The 13,602-nt window shown below is 57.5% G+C and overlaps 1 protein-coding gene across 1 annotated transcript; it reads right to left on the bottom strand.

Moving 5' to 3' along the window:
- Positions 1–1,320: 1,320 nt before the first annotated feature.
- FBXW5 (F-box and WD repeat domain containing 5) lies at positions 1,321–10,947 on the bottom strand (the record flags this gene model as incomplete). Its single annotated transcript, XM_010183792.1, has 7 exons — positions 1,321–1,598; positions 2,049–2,261; positions 3,278–3,425; positions 6,505–6,991; positions 8,820–8,968; positions 9,931–10,105; positions 10,742–10,947. Coding segments are annotated over 7 exons (1,625 nt in total), but the record flags the coding sequence as incomplete, so codon positions are not given.
- Positions 10,948–13,602: the final 2,655 nt, after the last annotated feature.

The raw sequence follows: 13,602 nt of genomic DNA, 5'->3' as shown, positions 1-13,602 counted from the left end.
GTCACCGCTGGCCCCAGCCACATGGGCCAAGTCAAGATTAGGGGCTTAATTTTAGACCGGTGCGTTTGGGTACCTGCTGCAGGGAGAAAACCTTTGGGGCCGGAGCCGGAGTGAAAACACCGCTCGGTTCACAGTCACATCAGGCCAGGCAGCTCCACCTCAGAGCTGACACCAAACCCCAGCGGGTCAGCCCAGGGCGCAGGGAGCCGATTGCTGTAGCTTCAAGTAAAGGGAGCTGTGTCCCCGGTCACCCGGGGGTGAATTCCTGCAGGTGCCTACACCTACTCACAGAGAACAGACCAACAGACCCTAAAGTGCCATGGCTTGACCACAGGACCCAGCAGCCGTCCTCATGGCTGTCCCCTTGGGAGGGACAGCAGATCCCCGAGAATAAACCCGTGAGCAATGCCATAGCTTATTTCACAGAGCCACAGCACGAGTGGGGCTGTGAGGGACCTCAAACCCCCCCAGTCCAACCCCCGTGGGCAGGGACACCTCCACCAGCCCAGGCTGCTCAAACCCCGTCCAACCTGGCCTTGGGCACTGCCAGGGAGGGGGCACCCACAGCTTCTCTGGGCACCCTGGGCCAGGGCCTCACCACCTCACAGGGGACAATTTCTGCCTGATGTCTCATCTAAATCTCCCCTTGTCTCTTTGAAACCATCACCCCTCATCCTATCACTGCAGCCCCCCCATGCCCTGGAAGGCCACTGCTTCACGGAGGAAGGCAGAGGCAAAGCCAGCAGCCCTCCCCGCTCTCCCATTTGGACGCTGACCATACCAACACGAGTTGCTAACAAGGCATCAACAGGCACTGGCTGCGTCCCTGGGGGCCACAGGAGACCCCCAGCCACCCCCACTGCCACCGGGCCAAGCCGCCACACGGGAAGAGGCACTGGGCACACGCAGACGAGTCGCCCACGGAGGTTTGGGACAAACAGACATGAATAAAATTACTATTTTAATCGAGTCCCACAGCGAGGCCGCACAGCGCTGCGCCCTGGCTTCTGCCCAGCCCTCTGCAGCCGGCGGCCCCGTCCCAGGCTCACGCAGTACGGATGCACCTCAGCCTGTTCTCGGGGACCAGAGCCCACCCAGAGCGAGCTGTGACCAAGTAGCAGCGTTCGTGAGAAGCTGTGGGGAGCCCCCCCATGCAGTGACCAGCTTGGGCTGCTGCTGCCCACCGGGCCGGGAAAGGGGCCCTCGGCTCTTACGTTGTCTTTGAAGCAGATGCTCCACTTGCTGGGGTCCCTCCTGACTCGGCCGATGGGATCCGTGTGCCCAGAGCTCGCAGCTCTGCAAGCTCCAGAGGCGGTGGCTGCAGTGAGGAAGCTGCAGGTGGCTCCCGGGTTCAGCTTTTCTGGTTCATGAGCCAGGAGAAGAGCAGTTTCCTGGGCCTGGGCTTCCTGGCCTGCTGGACGCGCACGGCGCGCGGGGAGCGCCACACTTTGATGGTGGCGTCGTCGCTGGCCGTCAGCAGCAGCTCCTGCTCCACGGGGCTGAACGCCACCGAGTTGACCACGTTGTCGTGCTGCAGTTTGGCCAGGCAGATGTTGTAGTGCCGGTCCCAGATGTAGCCGTGGCGATCCTCTGCCCCGCTGCGGGGATGAGACATCGGTGAGGATGTTACCCCAGCACCCCGAAACCTGCTGCTCCCAAACCCCTTCCCTCTGTGTAGCTGAGGGCTGAGGGCACCCCAGTTCCCATTGGCAGCCCATGAGCTTCAATCCAGGCAGGTCAGCTCCCGTCAGAATCCAGGGGGTGTCTGAAGAGCCCCTTCAGCTCCCCCCATGGCACCTACAGCCCCCAAGAAGGGCCCTTTCGACTCCCCCCATGGCCCCTGCAGCCCCCAACAAGGGCATTTGCCACCCACAGCCCCAGATTTCCCCTTTCCTCACCGATTTCACAGCAGGACCAGGGCAGCCTTGCCCAGCACCCTCTGCTTCAGCCCCTGTGCTCTTCACAAACCTCCCATTTCCAGCCCTGCCCGCACAAGCCGCCCTGCAGTAACGGCCCCGAGGATCCTGCCCGCCCCCCTCACCACAAACCTCGCGACGAAGTCCCTGCTGACATCCAGGAAGATGAAGAAGCACTCCTCGTTGGGAGTGTAGGCCCGGTGCGCCCGCAGGGCTCGTTTCACCTCCTTCATGGTCTTCAGGTCGAAGACGTGCAGGTCGATCTCCTCGGCGATGGGGGGCGGCTGCATGGGGTCAGAGATGACGCAGTCCCGCGGCCAGGCACGGCTGTTCACGTACAGGTACCTTGGGGAGGGGAGCAGAGGGGTTACCCTGGCTGTAAATGCACGGCACACACAGGCAGGGACCAAGCAGCTCCTCCAGTCCTCAGCAAGCCTAAAATCCAGGCTGAAACACGGGAACGCAGCGCGTAACCGCTTCTTGTGGCTGGGAAAGAAAGGGCCATTGCAACTGGGAAGGGGGGCCCTAGGGGCTCTTTAATCCCATTAAAACCAACTTTAAGGATGGTGGTGGATTGTTCTGTGTGGGGAACAAGGCTCACTGCTGTGAGCAGCTCCTTTGCTCTTACAGGGCCCCTGTCCCAAGCCAGGCTCAGCAGAGGAAAGCGTTGCTGCCTGAGATGCTGGGGCTGCACACATCTGCTGTGGTTTAGGCAGTCGTTCTGTCACCCAACAACTCCTCTCCACCCCGGGAGGGGAGTCAGGACAAGGAAAGGAGACCCGTGGGTTGAAATAGTAATAGATTTAATAAAGTAATAGTGAGAAAAACCAGTATTAATAACAGTATTGATGTAAAGTGCACAGAGTTGTACTCAGCTGATACCGTGGTCAAAGCTGCGATGGTCACAACAAGCAGGGGAGGAGGCCTCATGGCACATGGGACCCTCTTGGGGTTGCAGCCAAAGCAAGAGGGCTGTCCCCAGCAAACCCCCCAGTTACAGTGAGCATGATGTTCATGGTACAGCATCATTTTCATCTGTAAGCTTGGGGTCAACTGCCCTGGGTTTCGCTCACCCCTTTCTGCACCTGCTTAACTCAAGACCTCGACCACCACATACCAGTGCCAGCCAAAACCTCAAAGGTCTGATCACGTTGTTGCCATGAAATCGAGTGCTGCAGCCTGCAGAAACACAACTCTCCTCAACAGAAAACCAATTCTGTCCCAGCAAAAACCAGGACAACATCAGCACTGGGACACACACGGGATGTGAAAGAGCAGAGCGGGCTGTGCTGGCTCCCTGCTCCATGCACTGCAGTCAATTCTCCTGCTGCTCACCACCCAAGCAGCCCCACCAGGCTCACCTGTGGTCCGGGGAGAGCCCCATGCCGATGATGTGCCCGTGGATGTCAATGACGTGATCCAGCGAGTCGAAGAACTCATCCGAGCGCCTCTCCTCCCCGAGCACCGGCCCGGCAGTCGTCATCTGATGGGGCAGGATCCTCTTGATGCCTTGGGGACAGAGAGCAGGATCAGGAGGTGCTGCCAGCGGGGCTGCTGGAAGTCCCCAGGCTTCAAGATGGGACTTCCCCGAGTGCTGCTGTGAAAGGAGAACTGAATTGCTGGCCAGGGACGGGGCTGCTGGCCCTGCCAGGCTCCTCCAAGTGGTGTTTTTGGCCAAGCCCCAGCCAGGGAGATGCCCAGCACCACTGGTACACCCACACCTCACTCCCAGCCCAGCCTGCTCTGAAGCCCCAGGAGGCTGCGCTGGCCCAGAGATGCTCTGCTTGCAGAAGGGTTTTTCTCCTAAATGAAGCCTTGGGCTGGCCCCGTTTCCTGCAACCTCCAGCCTGGGGAAGGCCCAGCGGCCGCACCGGCTGTGGCAGGGTTTGCCCCCACTGCTGTCAATCATAGGCAGGGGACAGCCCCAGAAAGCTCCAAGTTGGGGTTTCAACCCAAATTGAGCTCAAATGCTCTACAGCTTTTGAACTTCCTATGGGTTAAGCACTCTCCCCTTCCTGCTCCAAGCAGAGGTCCCAAACACAAATCACAACACTGTCTCCTGTGAGCCCCAGCAGCTCTTGGGCATGTGTGGATTTAGCCCCAAGCAGGTCCAAGAGGAGCTGGAGGACGGCCCATCACATCGCCTCTCTGAGGGAATCACTGCCAAGCACCCCTGGTTTAAGTCCTCTCCTGCAGACCAATAATGCAGCGGTGGCACCACCCCACACCTCAAACCCGAGGCCCTTCACAGCATCACTGCCTCTGAACCTGGGCAGCCCAGGACCCTCAGGACAGCACCTTGGCTCTCCCACCTGTCTAGCACCACTCACCAGCATCCTCATCCTCAGTTCCACAGCACTGCACTCCCAGTCCCAAATTCAGCCTTGCCACCCCCACACACAGGAGCCAGCAGAATGGGCAGCTTTGCCCATGACTTGAGTCTGCCACCAGCACAGGGGACGGGAAACGCCAGCAGAAGCACTTGGGTGTTGCAGATCAGGCAAGAGAGCACTGAGCATAGCTGGGATCCCAGCATCAGAGGCCATGGAGCTGTGGGAGTGAGTGCAGGGGAGCCCACAAAGATGTTCAGGGGCTGAAGCAGCTCTGCCATGGGGACAGCTGAGAGAGTTGGGGTTGTTCAGCCTGGAGAACAGAAGGCTCCGGGGGGACCTTAAAGCACCTTCCAGGACCTGAAGGGGCAATGGGAAAGCTGGGGAGGGACTTTTGACAAGAGATGGAGTGATGGGGTGAGTGTTGATGGCTTTAAACTGAAAGAGGGGAGATTTAGATTGGACATTAGGGAGAAATTCTCCCCTGTGAGGTGGTGAGGCCCTGGCCCAGGGTGCCCAGAGAAGCTGTGGGTGCCCCCTCCCTGGCAGTGCCCAAGGCCAGGTTGGACGGGGTTTGAGCAGCCTGGGCTGGTGGAGGTGTCCCTGCCCACGGGGGTTGGACTGGGGGGGGTTGAGGTCCCTTCCCACCCAAACCACACTGTGACTGTGTGATGCCCAGCAGCCAGGAACACAGCACTAGCAGCACAACAGCGATCCCTTTTCAAGTACCAGCTCCCTGGGGGCAGCCAGCAGCTGCACAAAGGCTGGCTCGACACAAACCGATGGGCAAACACAACATTCAGCAGTGACTCACAGCTGGGAGAGGAGCCGAGCCAGGGATCGTCCCTCCAAGCAGCCGCTCTGCACCACGGGCTCTGGCTGCCACCCAGGGCGTCCCCGAAGTTCAAAGGCACCAAAACCCACAGCCCTGGGAGGCTGTGCTGGAAGTGGGCACAGACCGAAGGCAGGCGCTGTGCCACGCTGTGTCCTCGCTTGCCGTGTGCCCCAGCCCCGAGGTGCAGAGCTGCTGAGGGTGCTGGGCCAGGGCAGAGCACCCACCACAAGCATGGGAGCAGGCCAAGGTCCACCCCTCTGGCCATGGACAGCAGCACAGAGCAGAGATGTGCTCGGTCCAGGTTCCATTGCTAACCTGGATTGGCAAGAACCAAGTGACTCTTCTCCAAGCTGCCTTTGGAAACTGCCTTTCCCTGCCTTACTGGGTTATACTGGTGCAAGTCACAGGAATAGCCTGCAGCAGGCAAGCAAGGCTGCAATCGTGCAAGCAGCAAAAGGAACTGAAATTGTCTGGCTTTACTGAAGAGTCTTCTTGCCTGGAAGCAGCTCTTCCTTCCCTCCCATTTCTACTGCCCTGTCTGGTCCTTTCCACTGAATTTCTCTGACAGCCTCAGGGGCTTTTGGAGCAGCAGCCAGACCACCTGCTTCTGCTCATCGCTGCACTCACTTCCTAGAAATTCTGGTTCTGCTACTCCCAGTGCCTCACCAAGGGAGCCCCAGCTGTGCAAGGGAAGTCCCAACCCAGAAAAAGGTCACCAGCAGCGCCATTGCCCGGCTTGGGCTACAACTACAGCCCCTTGTAACGCAGCGAGCACGGAGGCCAAGTGCCAGGAAGCTGCCTGGCATCAGCTCACCGTGGAAACACCCGCTGGGGCAGCTACAAACACACCATGAAACCTCTTTGGTACCAAAACCGAGGTGTCCAAGCGTCTGGCTGAGGCTGAAAGCCAAGAGATGCAGGGTGAGCAGTGGGGCAGGCAGGGCTCCATCTCCCAGAGCTGAGGGGCACCGTGCAAGCAACACACACGTGGACTGCAGCTGCTCTTGCCCTGATGCCCTCTCCAACCCACAAGACCTGGGCTCACACCCCCTGGCATGGCAGTCGCTGCCCTTCACATCCACCCGCTTGTGTGTGACTCATGGCCGATGTCCTTAAGTCAGGAGCTGCTTCTTGATCTTCTGCTCAGCCCTCGCCATGACTCTCTTGTCTGGCCACACGTCAAGCTTGGCAGCAACAAAACAACCCTTGGGCAAGCGCTCGTTGGGTGGAACCCCCTCCAGTGACTGGGAGCACCTCAAAAGCTCCCATATGGAGAATCCAGCAGCCTGAGCAGAACTGCAACTCCCTCCCCACAAACAGGCAGCAAATCAACCAGATCTTCTCCAGATTCAAATTGAGAGCACAGCCACAGCCCACAGCCCCAGGGAGGCTGGCAGGCCCTGGGCTCAGACCACAGCCTTACCTATCTGGTGTGGGGAGTACGTGAGGCATCCCGTGGTGAAGATCAAGTATTTAGTCTTGCTGTTGCTGTCTGTGGAGAGCAGGTTCAGCTCAGGGGGTTTAGTTCTGTTGCGTACAAACAGCTCAGCCACCTTGGTCTCCAGCTCTGTCTCGGTCATGGCAGGCTTCACCCGGCCCTCCATGATATCATCAAAGAGCTGCTGCAGCCCGTCCTCTGCTGTCACACCCCTCTCAGCCGGCAATTCCTGTACTGCTGGCTCTGGAGTCTGCTTGGGCTTGGCCTCCTCTTCCTCGCTGTCACTGCCAAGATCAAAGACTGGGCAGGAGGAGGTGGAGGAAGCAGCCAGCTGCTCCTCGTAGTCCAAGAGCAGGTCTGGGGAATCGTACCGGCTGCAGTCAGCCACCATCACGGTGCGGATAGTGCTGGCATTCAGGTTCTGGATTTTGAACAGTCTCTTCACTACGTTCACATTCTCAGACTCTATGCCCTGCAAGCAGAAGGGAGAAGTGAGCAGGAACCCCCTCGTTGGAGGTCACTCCTACAGCTCAAACCAAGCCCAGGCCTTGATCCCGCACAGACACCGGTCACACTCCGACCTCTCTTCGTGCTGGAGCACTGACCATGAGAACTGGCCCATGAGCATGGCCAGCTCTGCTGCTCTCCTGCCCATCTTGGAGGGGGCACACCAAGACACAAAGCTCCTCAGGCAGATGATGGAAGAGCTGGGAAACACAGAGGACAGGCAGCCTTGCTGCCACCCCCACACTGCTCAACACTTCATGAGAACTTCAGGAACAGGTCCCTGTGATAAACGCAGGTGGAGGGTGAAGTGCCACCCCCTGGTCTACAAGCAGCAGAGGTGAGGGACTCCGTGCTCCTGGGGTCTGCCTGTACCCCTCAGCAGAACTGGCCTGGTTATCTGCTCCCAGACACAAGCAGCAGGTTTCTCGCCACAGAGATGCTGGAGGGAGTGGAGCATCTCCTGCTGAGGAGCGGCTGAGGGAGCTGGGGCTCTTCAGCTTGGAGCAGAGGAGACTGAGGGGTGCCCTCATTCCTGGGGATCCATTGGGAAAGGGCAGTGTCAGGAGGAAGGAGCCAGGCTCTGCTCTGGGATGGCCAATGCCAGGACAAGGGGCAATGGTCCCAAGCTGGAGCACAGGAGGTTCAAGCTGAAGATGAGGACAAACTTTGTCAGTGTGAGGGTTCTGGAGCATGGCCCAGGCTGCCCAGAGAGGTTGTGGAGTCTCCTTGTGTGGAGACACCCAAAGCCCTGGCCGTGTTCCTGTGTGACTGCTCTGGTGATCCTGCTCTGGCAGGGGTTGCACAGGGTTCTCCCTGCCTGACTGCAGTCTGTGGCTGCACTTCCACCCCCCTGTCAAAGTGGGCAAGGTCCTTCCTTGACTCCTGGAGCCAGAAGAGTTAATGGTGTGGTGTCAGCGCAGCACACAGATGTGGTTATGGGAAGAGATTTCACCTAGAGCCAGCATCAATCACATTAAAAAAGACAAAACACCACGCTGTCAGAGTGGGCAAGGGCCTTCCTTGACTCCTGGAGCCAGAAGAGTTAATGGTGTGGTGTCAGCGCAGCACACAGATGTGGTTATGCTAAGAGTCTCTGCTACCAGAGATTTCACCTGGAGCCAGCATCAATCACATTAAAAAAGACAAAACACCACGATGTGCAGCTGTGACATTGAGACAGAGGCAAAACACAGAAGAGGAACACGTCTGGGCAGCACAAGTGACAGAGAACAAAGCAGCAGCAAATGAGCAGTCTATGGCCAGCACACACTCATCTCCAGGTCTCATCACAGCATCAGAAATAGCCCCCAGCCCACAGAAATGCCAGCAAGGATAGGCAGGGCTGAGCTCAGCCTCTCAGCTGCCTCCAGCTCCTGGGAACAATGCACTGAGCTGCCAAGTGGGAGAACGGCCATTGCTGGGATATGTGCCAGGCTGCAGCCATCCCAGGCCCAGCTTCAAGGATCTCAGCAGCCCTGCCGTGGTTCAACCACTCTCATGTTGAGCAACACACACTCTAGGGTGCTGTAGTCAACTCCTCATCCCAATTAGCAGGGCAAGACTTAATGGAATCTGAGGGCAGAGTTCAAATATTGCAATGGGGACCACAACACCAAGCGTGGAGAAGCCTCACGCATGGTTTGCCTCAAGCTCAAGATCCTGAGGGCACATCAGAGCAGACAAACAGGGAGGACAGGAGGACTGGGCCATTCCTCCCCACTGGCATCTCCTCCACAGCCCAGGAGCCAGCAGGAAGCTGTCCTGCCTGTGGAGCTGCGACGAAGGCACCTCACCTGGAAAGCGTTGTTCAGCCACAGCACAGAACAGGAGGTGATCCGCCCCATCCGATGCAGATTGCCAGAGATCAAGTTGGTTTCATTCAGCCAGCAGCCAAACACATCGTAGGGTTTGTTCCTCACCCTGGAAAGCAGCGTGAAGTTCTCTGGAAAAGAGGGGAAACACAAACATGAGGCAAGGGCTTGGGAGAAACTGTGGCAAAAGATGTGGGAATGGGACTCAGGGCTCTGCAGGAGAGGCACCGATGCAGCACCTCCACCACAAGCCAAGAGGATGCTGCTCAACCACCCTCCAGTTCCAGCCATTGCTGTGGAGACGGATGATTTCTGTCTTCTACAGAGATGTGTGGGGAGAGCACGGAGAAGGGAAACCAAAATAAAAGGGCACCCAGACAATCTAACCTCACAGCCCTTCTCCAGGCATGGCCCTGAGCAGACACCCCAGGGACAAGAGCAAGTCAAACAGGCACAGAACTTCGCTGCCAGCCCCAGGGCCCAGGGCCTTTCTGAGCAGGACAGTGTGCATTTAGAGCACGCCTCAATTTTTGGCACACTGGGACAGAGATAACACAGTGGGGATCAGTGGGATTCCCAGAACTGCAGCAGAAGAGGAGGAGCAGGCCCGGATGAACACATCTCAAAGCCCCCTGAGACCTCAGGGTGGGACTAGCACCTCTCGGGTCAGTAATGGTGGCTTTGGGACAACAGGCAGCACAGGTTACTCTTGCCTAGCCCAGTCACCCAGAACGGAAGTTAAGCAAGGATAAATATGTGCCACGCTGCCTTTAGGTGATGATGTGTGAGCAGAGTTAGGATCCCCGAATCATTAAGGTTGGAAAAGATCACTATGATCAATCAAGTCTATCCCTCAGCCCAATGCCACCGTGCCCACTAAACCATGTCCCACAGTGCCACATCCACCACTTCTTGGACACCTCCAGGGTGTTAAAGCTATCCAGGTTTACCCTACAAATCTGCCATTGGGACCCCTTTGCACAGACGGTGGAAGGCAGGACAAGCTGAGGTCAAGGCCACCATGCATCCAAAGAGGAAGGGAACCCAGCACCCAGCATTTCACACCTCCCAGGCAGCCCAGGGTGGTATTTACCCATGCTGATCACAGCGATCTCTCCTGACGAGGAGTTGTGAGGCCCCACGAAGACGCCGGACACCAGAAGGAGGGAGTCATCGGAGTTGAACTGGGAGAACTGTGTGTAGCTCCAGTTGTACGGCCTCATGTTGGAGCTGTGCTGCAGGGAGATGTCCAACTCATTGCTCCAGATCTACAGACAGAAGGCAAAACAGTCAGGAAGCTGCTGAGAAGCCTGAGAGTGGTGCTGCTTTATCTGCTATGCCAGCACTCACCAGGACAAGAAAAAACAAATATCAAAGACCACATTTAACTGCCTCCCAGTCCCCATTTCCTGGCCAATTTCCCTCACAGAAATCAGCCAGCAGCTTTGGAGAGTGGCTAAATGCAGGACTGCTCCTCCATCGGCCACTGGAGGTGTTCAGGCAGTGACCGGTACCATCACCACTGGATTTTTCCTCATGTCCAGAGAGATTTCTCCCAGGACAACCCCTCATGCAAGACAGCATCCACAGCAGATCACAACCTCCACAGCCTTTGTTAGGCCCATGGCACAACAAGAATGATTTGCACCTAGAAAGCAGCCAGAGCCAGGCAGGCCCCTTGGCCACCTTCACGCAGGCTGGAGCTGGGAGCCACAGCCCTCAAGGCCACATCGACAACAGTTGCTGGTTCTGCGGCCTTGAGAACAACCCAGCAGGAACCACCCAATGCCCAGAGACACCTGGTCAAACCTCTCCTCCCACAGGCTTCCCAAAGGCTGCTCTCGTGGTTAACCCCCACGAAACCGCAGCAGGAAAGGGCTGTGCAGGGGAGGCTGCAGCTTTACCTTGACGGTGCAGTCTTTGGAGCACGAGGCGAACAAACAGCCGGAGTGGGAGAAGCTGAGGTGCAAAACCTGGTCGCTGTGCTCCTTCAGGGCCTGCACTTCCACGCAGGGGATGGTGTCGTAGAGCCTCTGGAACTCGTCATACCAGGAGACGGCAGCTGGAACACACGAGCAGGGACTAAAGTCACTGGAGGGAAGCGATGGACCTGAGCTAAACACGGCTGCTGCACCATCAGTCGTTAATGAAGCGCAGTCTGGACTGCTGCAGGCAATGCCAGGAGCAACTCCAGGGCCAAGGCCCCCACAGCTTCACCTGTGCAGCAGGGCTTAACATTTTCCTCAGTAGTTTTCCCACTCCCACACTCAACAAGTCCTTTCTTCCAGCAAACACACAACTCCACACCAGACCACTACTTCCTGAACCAGTGCAGCCACTGCAAGCAGCATTCAGGGTGTCGCTGGCAGCTCTTTACCAAAAGCCTTGCCCAGGACACCACAGACCTGCAGCCGTGCTCCAGTGCCAGACAGACAAATCCACCATGCGATGAGAGGGAAGCTGCTCCTCAGGGCACCGGGCTCTCATTATCCTTATCTTGTCTAACGCAGAATTAAGACGGTTCCAGAAAGGGTAAGAGACCAGGGGGAGGAAAAAAACCCAGACCAACGTCTCCATGAGATAAGAAACCAGAGAAAACAAGAGAGAATGGATGCAGTGAGCCAGGACAGAGGAGGAGCAGTGCAAGAGCCTGGAGCACACTCACAGAAGTCCCCACGCTGACGGCCAATACAGAAACAAATAAAGAGGGTTTTTAAGCAAGTGTCTGGTCAGGCAGCCTGCAGACTTCTTGCAGCAGCAAATCCCGAGGATGCAAAGAGGATTAGACATGTATATGGATAAGGGCCAATTTCCCTAGTTACAACAAACAGGACTGAAGGGTTTTTAGGAACTCTGCAGCCCAGGAGGCTCCTGCAAGCAGGGAGCAGCCTCCTGCCAGGACACCCCACACCACTGCACTCCAGGCTGGGGGCTTCATTTCCCCATGAAGCTCCCTGTTCCAGCCCATTTGGCTGGGATGCAGGCTGGACAGATCCCATTGGGTCAAGCAACCCCATTTCCTCTTACAAGAGACCCAGGGGCCACCATTCCCCACACCACAGGGGGGTTGGCTCCCAAACTCCTGCCAAACTTCAGCCCCTTCCTGGGCCTGGCAGCCACCCCCTGGCCCCGCTGCCTCACAGCTCCAGCAGCACAACCTGGGAGGTGCCCGAAGTCTTTACTGAGTCACAGCAACTGCTCAACCCCTGTTAGTGCTAAAGAACAGGGCTGGCAGCTTACTAAAGAACCGCAGGAGGATGGGAGTGAGGGAGCCTGGACAAGAGTCCCAGAAAAAGGGAACGTCCTCAACCCCACAGAGCTCTGAGGTCTGCACAAGTGAAATCACGCAGCCCAAGTTGTCCCATCCACAGCTCAGCTCTTCTCAGGGCCCTTTTGCGCTGGTGTTCCCTGCTGCAGGGTGATGGGCTCCCGCTGCTCGATCCCCGGTGCCTCTTCTCGTCCTTCTGCAGCAACTCAAGGGCAAGAGGCTCCAATTCCTCCACCATGGCCACTGCTGGGAGCCCCATGCACGTCCTTGGGATGGAGGATGGAGCACAGCCCTCCTGGACCTCCACAGCATGCTGGGAATGAGCATTTTGGCTCCCAAGAGAGACCCACCATGGCAGCACTGGTCACAACAGCACTGGGTTACCCTTCTGGACTGCACCAAACCGCCTCCAGCGCCTGATGCTCAGCAGGGAACAGACCCATGCTCGTGTGACCGCCACAGCTCCCTGCAGGGAAGGCCCTGCCAGGCTCAGTTGATGCTGGCTCTTAATGGGTCATTTTCCTACTGCAAGCCAAGACCAAGATCGAGTCCGACCTGTCCCACAAAGTGGGTCAGCGACTGCCTTAGCACTTGCCCATCATGCAATTAACTTGCCACCCCTCTCCAGACTGCAGGCACACACGTCCTCCCTCCACAGCCAGGCTGCAGCTGCTGCCTGCGTCTTATGGAAATTGTTCAGCTAATGTGGACCTGCAGCTCTTCCTAGTGTGGAAAGAAAGGGACAGAGCCTGAAGCAGAGGCTTTGCTATGAGGTCCAGATCAGGAAAAGCCAGCAGTGATAATCAAGGCATCCATCACCATGGCTGTGATGAGCATGGAATCCAACTGGGCTGTGATGCAGCAGTGACTCACTGCATCTCCTCAGGATCTCCCTCAGCAGCAGCAGCGTCCAGCCGAGCTGTGAGGCTGCTACCAGAGAGCACCTGCCCAGAGAGAGCTCAGACATCACCGTTCTGTGACATTAAGGGAAAGTCAAAGCATTTTCATAGAATCACAGCGTGGTTTGGGTTGGAAGGGACCTCAAACCCCCCCAGTCCAACCCCCATGGGCAGGGACACCTCCACCAGCCCAGGCTGCTCAAACCCCGTCCAACCTGGCCTTGGGCACTGCCAGGGAGGGGGCACCCACAGCTTCTCTGGGCAACCTGGGCCAGGGCCTCACCACCTCACAGCCAGGAATTTCTTCCCAATATCCAGACTAACTCTCCCCTCTTCCAGTTTAAAGCCATCACCCCTCGTCCTGTCACTCCATGCCCTTGTAAACAGTTCTTCTCCAGCTCTCCTGTGGCCCCTTCAGGTCCTGGAAGGCTGCTCTAAGGTCTCCCTGGAGCCTTCTCTTCTCCAGGCTGAACAACCCCAACTCTATCAGCCCATCTCCATAGCAGAGGTGCTCCATCCTCCTGATCATCTTGGTGGCCTCCTCTGGACTCACTCCAACAGCTCCATGTCCTTCTTATGTTGTGGGCCCCAGGGCTGG

Source organism: Mesitornis unicolor, unplaced genomic scaffold, assembly GCF_000695765.1.
Source record: "Mesitornis unicolor isolate BGI_N332 unplaced genomic scaffold, ASM69576v1 scaffold22864, whole genome shotgun sequence".
Lineage (NCBI taxonomy): Eukaryota > Metazoa > Chordata > Aves > Mesitornithiformes > Mesitornithidae > Mesitornis > Mesitornis unicolor.
Note: the sequence above shows the minus strand (reverse complement) of the source record. Positions and strands in the feature narration are given on the sequence as shown.